A 12,569-nucleotide genomic window follows, 5' to 3' on the forward strand; every position below is an offset into this window, starting at 1 on the left:
TGTAAACATGACACAATATAAATTTATATGTGTGTGTGTGTGTGTGTGTGTGTGTGTGTGTGTGTGATATATATATATATATATATATATATATATATATATATATATATATATATATATATATATATAAAACCAAATATGTAGGAGAGAGTCACTTTGGTAAAATATGTAAAAAAAAAAAAAAAAGGCATATTTTCAGGTGAAAAATGTTCATGGCTTTGTCCAACATGTGCAATGAGTTTTATGTTTGACAGTTGTGCTGTAGAAAAGTACACAATTTAAGATTAATTGCTACAGTGTGGTGTTTTAGAGTCTGGCAAAGAAAGAAATATAAGACGTTCTCAAGGGTTTGAAGCAGAGTTTCAAACTACTAAACTGAAGGCATCGGTTTGTAAAATCTCTTGCAGAGTTTGGTTGTTATGTGAATTTGATTAGAAAATATAAGATTCTGTTTCATGTACTTCATGAGTTTTTGGATCATTTCAGCTGGCAGGGGCTTGCATACTGAAAATAATTTGCTATTTGCATGCACCGTTAATGTGCAGATCAGAAAATATGAAAATTAATTTGCTTAAAGGTACATTGATTTTTGGCTCTTTGCTAGGAATTCTGGTAGATATCACAGTGTTACCAGTAATGCATGCTTCATGGTAAGTTCCAGTAGGGTTGAAGATTCTCATGGAAAGTTCCAGTAGGGTTGAAGATTCTTCAATCATTTTGGAAAGAGCTGAACTGCGTGGTCCAGACAGGTGGGATAAAGAAGTCTACTGAATGAGTCAACAGCTTGGTTACTTTTATGAAAGCCAATCAATGTCGTATTTCCTTTAGGAGCACTGTCCTCTTTCTACATTTGTAGAAACGGTAACTGCCATGTTGGGAGGTAAGCATTTTTTCTGTGACTGAAGATGGGTTTTGGCAAAGTAAGCTTGGCGACACCACCACAGTCACTCAGTGGTTAAGACCTCTTTCTCACAGCACCAGGATCTGGTGTTCAGACTGGAATTTGGACATTTCCCCCTATGTCTGTGCTAGTTTTATCAGAGTACACTAGCTTTCTCCCAGAACCATGTTGGCTAATTGCAAAGTGTTCTTGTGTATTTTATTTACTCTTGCCACTGTGGCCTATATTGTGGTTAAAAGGGGTCTGTGATGACTAGTTCAGTTTCCCGGTTAACAAATTAATACATTAAAAAAAGAGAATTTTTCAATTTCTGGAAAATTACAGTTTTTGAGAACTTCCCTTTGTATATCAGCGCATGAAGTGTTTCTAGAGCTATTGCACAAGTAATACAGGGGCTTGATGATTTTCACTCGTTATTCTGAAATCTGAACAGATAAAAGCTTTATGTGAGAATGATCGAATTCCTGAAAGGAATGAGAATCAACTTCAAACTGAGTAAAAGGAGGTATCACATTGGGTTATAAAGCTGAGATACATGGGTTGTGCCTTAACACCTTAACACTTGAAAGTTGGGGCAGTTACTAATGTCGCTACCCAGGGGCAAACAAACCACTATGGTTTCTTAGAAAGTTGTAGTAATTTTATTCCAGATATAGCAACAATTTTGTCATTAAGGAAATTACTAGAACATGATGTGGCTTGGTACTGGGGTACAGCGCACTAAAATAGTGATACAAAACCCAACCCCTTTAGAGGGCGAGATATTCTTAGCCATGTATATTTCTTAGTTACGGAAAGTCTTCTGTGGACAGGCTTTGTGATTGTCTATTGATTTCCCAAGAGTGGTCTCCCAGACTGACTACTGTCAGTGTTATTTCAGAAGTAGGGCATTTTAGTCTATGATCTGTTGTATCTGTCAAACAAATGCCATATACCAGAAAAATTTCAGTGAACCCAAAATCCAGGAGATACAGCAGGGATGCATCAGCCATAGACTAGTTTCAAGAGGTTGCTTTATTTCCCCCATTTTTTTTCTGATGTTGATAATCATCGTCCAGAAAGCCAGACTTCATAGGGCTAAAGGGATTTTAGTTGTACCATTTTCTTCCCAGACAGGTATAGCTCTCCATGTTGAGCAGATCTGAGATGGGACCTTCTCTCGGGTTGCCACTGAAGAAGAGTCTTTTTCTATATCACTCTTCAGGCAACATGAACCCAAAAGCTGCAGCTCTGAAGTGAACAGTTTGGCTGATCCCCTTTCATTGATAGCCAGTGAATAAAGATATTTGAGCAGGGTGATGTGCTCTATTGCCATATTAAAAACTCTCATGCCTGGAGATGTACAGAGGAAATGGTTTTCAGTCTGGTATCCCTTTGTAGATCCCTTTTCCGTGGCTCTTCAGTATTTGTCAAAAATTTTAGATTTTTTTTTTTTTTTTTTTTTTTATGACCTTTGTCTTAGCAGTTGTTTAATATTAGGAGGATTTCTGGGTTGCAGGCCTTGTGTGCCAACCCTGAATATCTGTTTTCCACAGAATAGGTATCTCCGAGTGCCATTCACGCCCTAATGCCAAAGGTGCTGTTGCAGCTAACCTTAATATCTACCATTTTTTGCAGCATTTCTTGCAACTACAGGTAGTATCTGCTGCACTGCATGAATATCCGCAGACAACTAAGGTGTTAAATTGACAGACGCAGTAAGCTCTGAACAAAGAAATTAGGGAAAAGGCCACTGAGCTCTCTTTGGCCATTTGTATTTGAGATGTATTTACTTTGATCCAGAAGTATGAAAAGGAATTGCCAGACCTGATGAAAGCTTATTGAGTTGGAGACATTGTAAATGCTGTCTTGGATGCCTAGAGGCATCCACTCTGTGCTGCTGCACGTATTGATAGGGAAGGAGTCTCACTTTGCTGCAACCAGCTGTGCCAAATACATTGTGTATGCTGCCAGCAGTGTAGTCTGACACCCTGTCTGATTGTCCCAGTGATTTGTGAATTGCAGAACATTGCCTGCATTCTACCTTGTTAAAGAGATGAGACTGTACTTCTGTATGCATAGCACTTCCTGAAAGTAAGTAATGTGATATTTATCTCATTACAACCAATTGACTCCTTCATACTGCGGTGGTGGTGCTGTGGTAGTGTTGTCGCCTCACAGTTAGACGTTGCACATTCGATTCTCAGTTAGTGTCTTCTGTGTGTCGACATGCGTGATTGGGCATTCCTTCGTTGAAGGTTGTGCGTTAGGCCCAGCAAGCCAGCACGTAAAAATCTACTGCCAATCATTAGCAGAGCGAAGTTCCGCTGTGGCAACCCCTAACCGAGAAAAGCCGAAAGAAGACACACACACATCCAATTGACTCCTTCAGGTGCATCATCAGTTAACTCCTACTGACGCCTCTAGGTGTCAAATATTGCTTGTTCATATTTGCATCAGTAATAACAAAACCATGCTATGTACAAGGTTTTAAAAGCTTTCATCTTAAAGCTTCCACAATGGCACACTCAACTGCTTTAATCTTTGACCTCTCTCTAGTGTGGGTAAATAGATATTAACTTTTGTTTTTATTATATTAATTTATATAGATATAATTTTTACATTTTTCTAAATATCTCAACAACCAAGTAACACAAATAGAACTTCTTAGCCTCATATAAAAGCTCTCCGGTATAGAGGAATAAAATGCTGTTGACAGTATGTTTGTAATTTGAGTAGTTGCTGAGCTACAAATGTAATGGCTACTGAGTTGACTGTGACTTAAACCAAATCTAATAAGACCTAGAACCTAATGAATATTACCACTGTAAAAATAGTTTGTGCTGAAGAGTGTGCCATTTATACTTATTTCATAACCTCTCTGGTTCCAGAAATCTGAACATTTGTTTGAAATGTGAGGACATAATTTGATTCTGTCAAAAGGATTAGGTTCCGCTCATTGGAAGTTACATTTACAAACTTCCTGAACTCCATTCATTGGAGTTTTTGTTGTTTGTCTTTCGGCTTTTCCCGGTTCGGGGTCACCATAGCGGAACTCCGGCCCGCTAATGATTTGGCAGTAGATTTTTCACGAATGCCCAGGCGCCAGCTCTGTGTTCAACCTTCAACGAAGGCACGCTCATTTACGCATGTCTTTTGAACACCCACCCAACCGCGTGGAGGACATGCAGACTCCACACAGAAGGCACTCCCCACACTCCAGCCGAGAATCAAATGAGAGAACCTCTTGCTGTGAGGCAGCAACGCTACCGCTGTACCACCGCAGATTGAACTCCATTCATTGGAGTGAATGAGTTATTTGAAGAGTTACTCCATGTGGCTTGTCTCATTTTAGAATGAATTCAGAATGAGTTGCTGTTACGTTGTGCACTACCAATTATAGAACATTTGGAAGTCTGTTAGCTATTTTTATAGCTGCATGGGGTATACTTGTTTGAGTTGTACAAAACCAAAACGTTGACCTGTTTGAGCATTCAGTTTTCATTGTTTTGGCTTCTTGTTTTGACCTTTTCTGTTTATTGATTATTATTAATAATTTGTTTTCCCATAGTAGTGCACTGACCTAAATGTACAATTTTTTCAGGCCTGCCCAGTGTTTGTTTTGCTGTAGCTGAAAAAATGTTTTATTTATTTATTCATTTGTTTATTGGTAAAATAAATTGCTTAAAGTATTATGATTTTTCTTCTGAGAACAAAATTAACTTGATTGTTTGATCACTGTTTATCACGTTTTTCATTTCTCTCCCAAAAGGTTATAACTGCAAGAAGTGGTTATAGCTGGTACAACTGTTGATAATCATTTTGTGCTATTGGAAGATTTGATATGTGTAATCTGCAATAGAGCTAAATAGGTTGCCCTTTGATAACGGTTTGAAGATTGGTGTATGGCATACATAAAACTGCCTATTGTACAATTGTTTATATTTCATATTTAATTCATTTTTGTTGATGTTTCTGTTTTGTTTATTTTTATAGTGACAGCATCCTAAAAGGGCCGGTTTGTTTAGGAGGCTGTGAGCACATTTTCTGCACGTAAGTATCTTGAAATATTTTTCATTTGTTTTGTAGTGTACTGGTTTAAGACTGTATGCTGTTAACATCTTATATTTGGGGAGATTGTAAAGATTGAAGCAAATCAGAGGGGGAGAATTGCCAGCTGTCCTTTTCCAAAGGCCTTTAGGGTCCACTATGTAAGCTTCATGTGGCATTCTACCCAAATCCAGTCTTGTCAGTGTTGTTACCCATGTGGTTCGGTCCACTTCTTGTTCAGTGGCCCACATTCCAAGGATTGTATGTTCTGGTGGGAGACTCCTGAACCTGATGCAGTAATCTCTACAGCATCTTCTAGAATGGCAGCTACTCTTCAGGGCCCTGCTGTTCATCCACTTGATGAGAAGTCCCGGCTAATCTCCCCCACATGTCTTTTTATCTAACCCGTGAATCTATACTTTCATTCCTTATGTATCCCCTTCCTGTCCTCACAGGAACTCTCTTCTCTCTCACAGCGAGCATCTTCCTAGGGGGACATCTTTTTGGTCGATTTATTATAGGCAATGTAGTAAGTGCAGCTTGGGTTAATCTGGACATTGTATGGTTCCATGCCAAAACAAAAAATGAATCTTTAGACCTACTGCCAGCCTGAGTTGTATGGTTGGACATCCCTAATCCAGATGTGACCTCCTCTATGGCTGACATAAAGAGCAATTTTACCCTTCAGTTTGACTCATTCCCCTAATAAGGAATCTAAAGTGCTGGGCATTCTGTGGAAGTGGGCCTTTGTGTCTTTTCCATTGTGTTTCAAGGTACTGAATCCTCTTGCATTGATGCTTTAATGGGAAATTTTAGAGAAAATAATGCACACTGTCAGAAAAGCTCATTCAGGCTTCCTCATTTTCCATAGTCAGCAGCTTCTTGGTGTTGATGGTATCTAATGCTGCAAAAGGAGCTGCCAGAGCAGCAGAGGTTGGCAAACCTGAACACTGGGAATCCTGGATGTGCCTTATCTTCTCCTTAGCTGAGGGTACTAAAGCAGTATTTATGAATGCACCCTTTTAAGCACCTTTACTGTTTGCCCTGAAGTTGTTTCAATTGAAGGACCGATCATAAGAGTTCAAGCCCTTTCTTAATTTTTCATTGTCTAATTTTACTTTTGATGGTCCAAGACATTCCTCATTTTGGCCTTTTTGGTCCTTTGATAGTTCTAGTGAGGCTATTTATCTTGCCTACACCGACAAAATAATCTAAAGGTCAACTGTAGTTTTAGTCTTAGTGCTGCTGCCCTTGTCTGTAACTCTTCCTCAATCAGTTCTGTCAACAGCAGACATTTTGATGGCTGTGCTATTTTTGTTGTCATGCAGATGCTGAGGCCTCTAAGGGAAATTCTGCTGCGTCATGGTAGGTCGCAGTGTCTTTAGAATGTAACTTTCTGTTCCTTAGATGCCTTTCTGCCATTAGCACTGGGGTTTGAGGCAGGGCCCTTCCTTGATCCTTCAAGGTAGAATTTGATGGCTCATTTTGGCTTCTATTTTGGTCTGTGCTCCTTTGATGTAGTCTTCCAATGTGCCTGCTTAAGGTATGGACCCCTGTCTTCGTCTCCTCCAGTGAGACCCATTGTGCTAGCATTTGTCTGCCATCCATGCCTTCAGAGGATAGAGGGACTAGTATGTCTCAAAGTGCCAAAGATTTTATCTGGACAAACGGAGTCCTCCTCCTCTTCCTCAGACCCTTCCTGTCAGAGATCAGCTAGAAAGGCATGGTGTAAGTCTTTTGACTCTCAGTCAAAGTCTACCCCTCTGGATGTTCATGAGGAGCCAGATTCCCTCACCAAACAATCCAAATTTTGGGGGAACCCCTGAGTTTATTAGAGTGAAGGTGGATGATTCCCCTCCGAACTGGCAAACTACGCATGGATTCTGTGGTTCTCCCATGAGAGAGCTGCTCTAGGCTCCTTAAACGTTGTCTGTCCCCCCCACCCCCATCTGAAGGCAGTTAGGAGCTTTCTGTTCCTGTTGGTGTAGACATCACGAATGACAAGGGAGTGAGGACAATAATTCATTTTCAGAAACTGCACCATTCCCATCATATTATTTCCTAAACTGCAGTGCCTTCTCACAAACATTTCATTCCATCAAAAGGATGTGGTTTAGAAAGAGGCAGCTGTTCTCGTGTATAAAAGAGCCAATCAGGAAGTTCCACCAAACTAGTAAGTGTTAGGCTTTTATTCAAACTTCTTTTGAATACCAGAGAAAACAAAGGTCATCAGACTTTTCTGGACTTAAAATGGCATAAATTTATACAATCCGAAAGAGCCCTTTTGCGTTGCCTCAGTGCAGTCAATCCTTCCTTGCCTGTGAAAGGAATTATGGATGTGTTCTTGTACTTCCAGGATGCCTATCTGCATGCAGTTTAAGAAATGGAAATAAATATATTCTGGGTAGTCCAACTGAAACTAAGCGTAGCCTCTTTTCCTGGGAATCCTGGGGATGCTCCACTAATGGATCAAAATGGCAAAGTATCTTATCAGAAGAATAATGCAAAATAAATAAACGTGACTGATTTTAAAACAATTAAAAATGTACACTTAAATAATGATTCAAGTTCTAGAAATGCATCATATTCCCTTTGTCAGGTGGCCATGAGATTTTGGAAATGGGCCTTTCCTACTAGTCACCTTGTTACCAGTCATATCTAGGGAGAAGCCAGCTCCCTAGTGGACAGACTTGTATGCTGCTTGCTGATGTTTTAAGAGTAGTTTCTCGCTTTTTCACTGGCAAGGATGATCTTAGTTATGAGGAAAACCTTGTTGTTCTGTGACTGGTTTGTATGTACAACCATTTCTAAATTCTGCATCTTTCCATTATCTCTTCATCAAGAGAACACTCCAAAGATGCTGTCATTTGAAGTGGCCCCTAGTTCTCTCTGCTTTTTTTCCAGTTCCTCTTATAGCTAGGGTTCTAAGGAAAGGCCAAGATGTACAAGGCCACATTTTAGGCCTCTCTCTCCACTTGAGGCCATCCAGGAGTCCCCAGTCTCCTATGTCGAATGTGTCATCTGGACCAGCACCTCCTATGACTGACTGCACTGTTTCTGTTTTTTTGATGGTCGGGATCAAGATTACCCAGAGACTGTGGTTCAAATCCTTATGCCTAAGAAAACATGCAAAAGTAGGTGGACTTGTTTTCCTGTGTGGGCTGAGTTATGGAGTTTAGCTGGCTCTTCAGCCTTCCTGGTACCTAGCATATTGGAGTTTATCTACTCCGGTCACAGCTGGTCATTGATTTTGATGCTAATTTAGCAGTCCTGATCAGTTTTCATCAAAAAGAACTAATTGCTTGCTTTTGATCTCTTTGAAAGTTTATATAATATTTTCTAAAAGGCACATTAATTCATAGTTCCTTTAAAGATCCAATTCCCCTCTGAGATTTTATTTTGTTTGAGAATTTGCCCCTCCCACCTTAAACCTGCACTTACGACTGATGTAAAATTTTTGTTCCTTGGAAAATTCTGTTTTCTGGTGGCCTACCAGAAGAATTTCTGTATTGCAGACCTGATTCAAAAATCCTCCATATCTGTTTTGCAAATATAGCATCCATGAGAACCCAGTCCTCCTTGCCAAGCAGTATTAAATGTCTTATTGCTGACCTTTCTGCAGGTAATGTGCATAACTGTACAGATGCCCTTGTAAGTCACTTGACCAGAATCAAAAAAAAAAAAAGTTTACCTTTGGGAATACATATGGTACAATTTGTTTTACATAGTTGTCAGCATTCATGGTACTTTAACTACTGATGACTTTCCTCATAAATGGAAAAAAATGATTGACATGATTGTTTTTGTAATTGTGGGAGGCTGGCATAATGATTAAGGTTTTTACCTTACAGACACAAGGTGCCGGGTTTGATTCTCACATGGGGTAACGGGCTAGTCTTAAAAAGGCCTTCAAGGACAGTTAGCCAAGTACTAGTCTATGAATCTGTGACTCTATTGTGCCTTATACTATTTATTGTTCTGTGAGAAGTTTTTTGCAAATGTAGCTGTTTTTCTTTCAAAATAAAGGATGGTGGTTTATTGAGAACTGTTAATGGTGTGTAAGTTAAGACTGACACTTGATTTCACTGATCATTAGAAAAGGTTTCAGTAGAATGGAGATTTTGCTGACCCTTCCTAGGATTGCTGGCACTGCAAAGATGCCTCATTACTGGACACCATCTGTCTATGAACCACTGTGGCCCTGTGTTGGAATGTTTTGAAGCAGTATGATTACTAGAACTCCTGTTTGCAGGAAAATTAATATGCATAAGACTGTGTATTATTAATGCCCTAATGAAGCTTGTAATATGACTGGGTATACTGGCAAAAAGCCCAGAACTAGTGTTGTGTTTCTGTCTTTGTACAGCTTTGTAAGTGCTACTTGAAGTTAAGTAAATGAAAGAAGTGTGCTGCATAGTGATTGGATCGGCTGTACAATTTCGGTTAGTGCTCACTTTCAAAACTAGGTACATGCCAGCCTTTGTTTCTCGAAGAAAAATTCTAGCCACTCCTACAGTTTAACTCAACCCTTAGGTTTCTTTTCATCCTACAGTGTAGTTGCAATATTGTTTAGGTACCAGAAGCGTACTTGTACTTCAGGAAAATTTAATTTTCTTGCCTTTGATTAAGAAAACAGAAAGCCCACCTTTTTTTGTAAGCTGAACTACTTGCATACTTTAGCAGAGGTTTTGCTTGCCAGGTACTGTTGACAATCTTAGATGGGCAATTCATCCTGCTGATGTCAGGAGCTCAGCAGCTGGTATTGGAGTGTTATTGTTTTCCATTACCTTTATTGTAGAGAGGAAGAGAAACTGTCAGTGGACATCGTTGATTAGGGTCAGTACCTGTCTCTTTCTGCAGAGCAGTGTAGTTATTTTCAGTTGCCTTTATTGGAGGTGTTCATGAAACGCATCTTTCAGCAGAGAGAAAGGGGAGAGTAAGGAATTAAAAAAATTCAAGTGTGTGAGACCAAAATAACCACATAATACACTTTGTGTATATGGAAAGACATTGGCAACCTTCAAACACTGGACCCCACCCAGTTTGGGTTTGTGAAGGGCCGATCTTGTCTCCTGAACCTGATTGACTTCTTCAAATCAGTCTCCAGAGCTGTGGACAAGGGTAAAGCGGGTCCACACAGCCTGTCTGGACCTCGCCAAGGCCTTTGACACCATCCCCCACTCTGGAATCATAGATAGACTTACTAAGCTGGGCATTAATCCCTACGTCACTCGATGGGTTGCCAACTGACTTACTGACAGAACCCACACTGTAAAAGTAGCCGACTCCAAATCCAGCTCCAGACAAGTGGAGTACCTCCTGGTTCAGTCCTGGGACCACTCTCTTATTTGGCATCTACTTTTCTGAAGTACAGGCCAACACTAAGGGACTCTGGCTAACAAAGTTTGCAGATGACTGCAAACTGGGAGCCATTATTGAATACCCAAATGATGTGGATACTCTACAAAAGGGCCTTACAGAAACAGATGCTTGGTGCCAGAGACAATGGGCTCAAGCTCAATGCCAAGAAATGTATAGTTATCCCCTTTGGGGAAAAAACATGTACCCATGAATTACCACATAGGTGGCAGTACACTAAATGCCGAAAGTGTGATAAGAGACTTTGGGAAATAGGTGGACAGTGGTCTCACCTTCGATAACCACAGGAAATCCTGCTATTTGGCACACCACATCACTAAGTGCTTTTCGGCCAGAAAAAAGGAGGCCATTGTCCCACTGTACTCATCCCTCATTAGACCCATTATCAAATACAACGCCCGTTTGGTATGTACCTCTCGAGACATCTGCAACAACTGGAAAGGCCGCAGAAATACCTCACTAAAAGAATCGCAGGTCTAAAGCAGATGTCCTACGCTGACTGCCTTAACAAAACTCCAGCTATACTCTGTCGCATATCGTCTACTCTGAGGCGATCTCTGCTTAACATACAAGGCCATGTCAAACCCAGAGCTGTTGGACATGCTACACTTAAAGAAATCCCAGTCCCTCAGAGCCACACGGTCCAGGGATCTAAACATTGTCATCACAATAAACAAAACATGCTGGAGGGATAGGTTCCTGACCCAGAGACTCCCCAGACTCTGGAATAGACTGCCCATACATGTCAAGCAGAGCACTTCTTTGGCCCTCTTCAAAAGGAACTTTGACGATTGGATGGGAGAAAGGAAATTCACCCCAGGAATCATGTCAGTCGCCTTGCTAGACAGAGGTCCAGGGAAGTAAATAGTGAGGGAAGAAATAGCCAGGGAATTGTTATGGCTAGGGTTGTATAGGCTCTAGGGCCAATAGCCTAGTACCAGCCTATGAAAGCTAAATTTTTCCGAGCACTGTAACATTTATGCTGGTGTCATACGGTCTTGCCATTAAAGACAGATGGAACAGACTAGAAATGGAAAAAAACGTAAGGCTACTTTAAAGAAGTTTATTCAGTAATGTCTTAGCCAAATGTTTGTGTCGTCCCTTCTTCCTAACACAGCTGAGGTTAAGAGAAAAACCTCTCTCTAAAGAGGAAGATACCGTTTTCTCATCCTGTTAAAAAAAAAAAAAAAAAAAAAAAAAAGTCTGTGTTCTTCCTTTCAAGCTTACTTGTTTCAAAGGAATCCTAAACCCTTGGCACAACCAAGCAGTATTTCATTGTTGGTCTTTAAGCCAGAGTTTGACTCCTCAACTTCACTTTTTCAGATCAGTCCTTTCCCATAGATCCATCTTAATAAACCTTAACTGTAATAAGATTATAAAAAAACCTTGACTGTTCACCATATGTAGTTCCAAGCATCCTCCACAGATAACACTGGGACAAAAGCATGTTCCTGGCTTAATTCTTCTGCTTCCTGACCGAAGCTTTCTTCCCTGGGATTTATCCACGTCTCCATGCTGATGAGGCTCCCAATCAACCTGCCTTTGTTAATGTCTGTGAATCTGTTTGGGTTGATTGTTCATAGGTAGGTACTAAGGTATTGGCCCTAGGGCCTATATAAGCCTAGCCAAAAAATGTACCCTGGCTTTCGCCACCCAAGAAAATAATTTTCCTGTGCCCCTGTCTAGCAGAGCCGCAGAAGTGATCCCTGGGGTGAATTTCCCATTTCCCATCCAATCATGTTGAAGAGTGCTAATGAGGAGCTCTGTTTGACATAGATAGGTAGTCTGTTCCAGAGTATGGGAAGTCTCTGGGACAGGAATCTTATCTGTTCTGTTTATTGTGTTGACAAGGTTTAGGTCCCTAGAGCCTATAGCTCGGAGGGATTGGGATCTCTTTAAGTGGAGCATGTCCAACAGCTCTGGGTTTGACATAGCTTTGTATATTGGGCAGAGATCGCCCCTGAGTAGGCGATATGCGATGGAGTAAAGCTGTAGTTTTTTTAGATGGTCTGCATCGGGCATCTGTTTGAGGCCAGTAATCCTCTTTGTGAGGTATTTCTGTGGTCTTTCTAGTTGTTGTAGATGTCTTGTGAGGTACATACCAAAAGGGGCGTTGTACTCTATAATGGGTCTAATGAGTGATGAGTAGAGGGGAACAATGACCTCTTTTTTTTTTTTTTTTTTCTGGATGAGAATCCTTTTGTGATGAGATGCTGGATGAGAATCCTTTTGTGATGAGATGAGCCACGTAGAAGGATTT

General features: G+C 40.5%; 1 protein-coding gene across 1 annotated transcript in view; it reads left to right on the forward strand.

Annotated features, from left to right (window-relative positions):
- Positions 1–12,569, forward strand: part of BARD1 (BRCA1 associated RING domain 1) — a 597,047-nt gene that overhangs the window by 11,153 nt on the left and 573,325 nt on the right. Inside the window, exon 2 of the mRNA XM_044075721.1 lies at positions 4,877–4,933. Coding sequence (XP_043931656.1) covers positions 4,877–4,933 — 57 coding nt within the window. The remainder of the gene's footprint in view (positions 1–4,876; positions 4,934–12,569) is intronic.

The sequence above is a fragment of the Protopterus annectens genome, chromosome 6.part1, assembly GCF_019279795.1.
Source record: "Protopterus annectens isolate FY-2018-M chromosome 6.part1, PAN1.0, whole genome shotgun sequence".
NCBI lineage: Eukaryota > Metazoa > Chordata > Ceratodontiformes > Protopteridae > Protopterus > Protopterus annectens.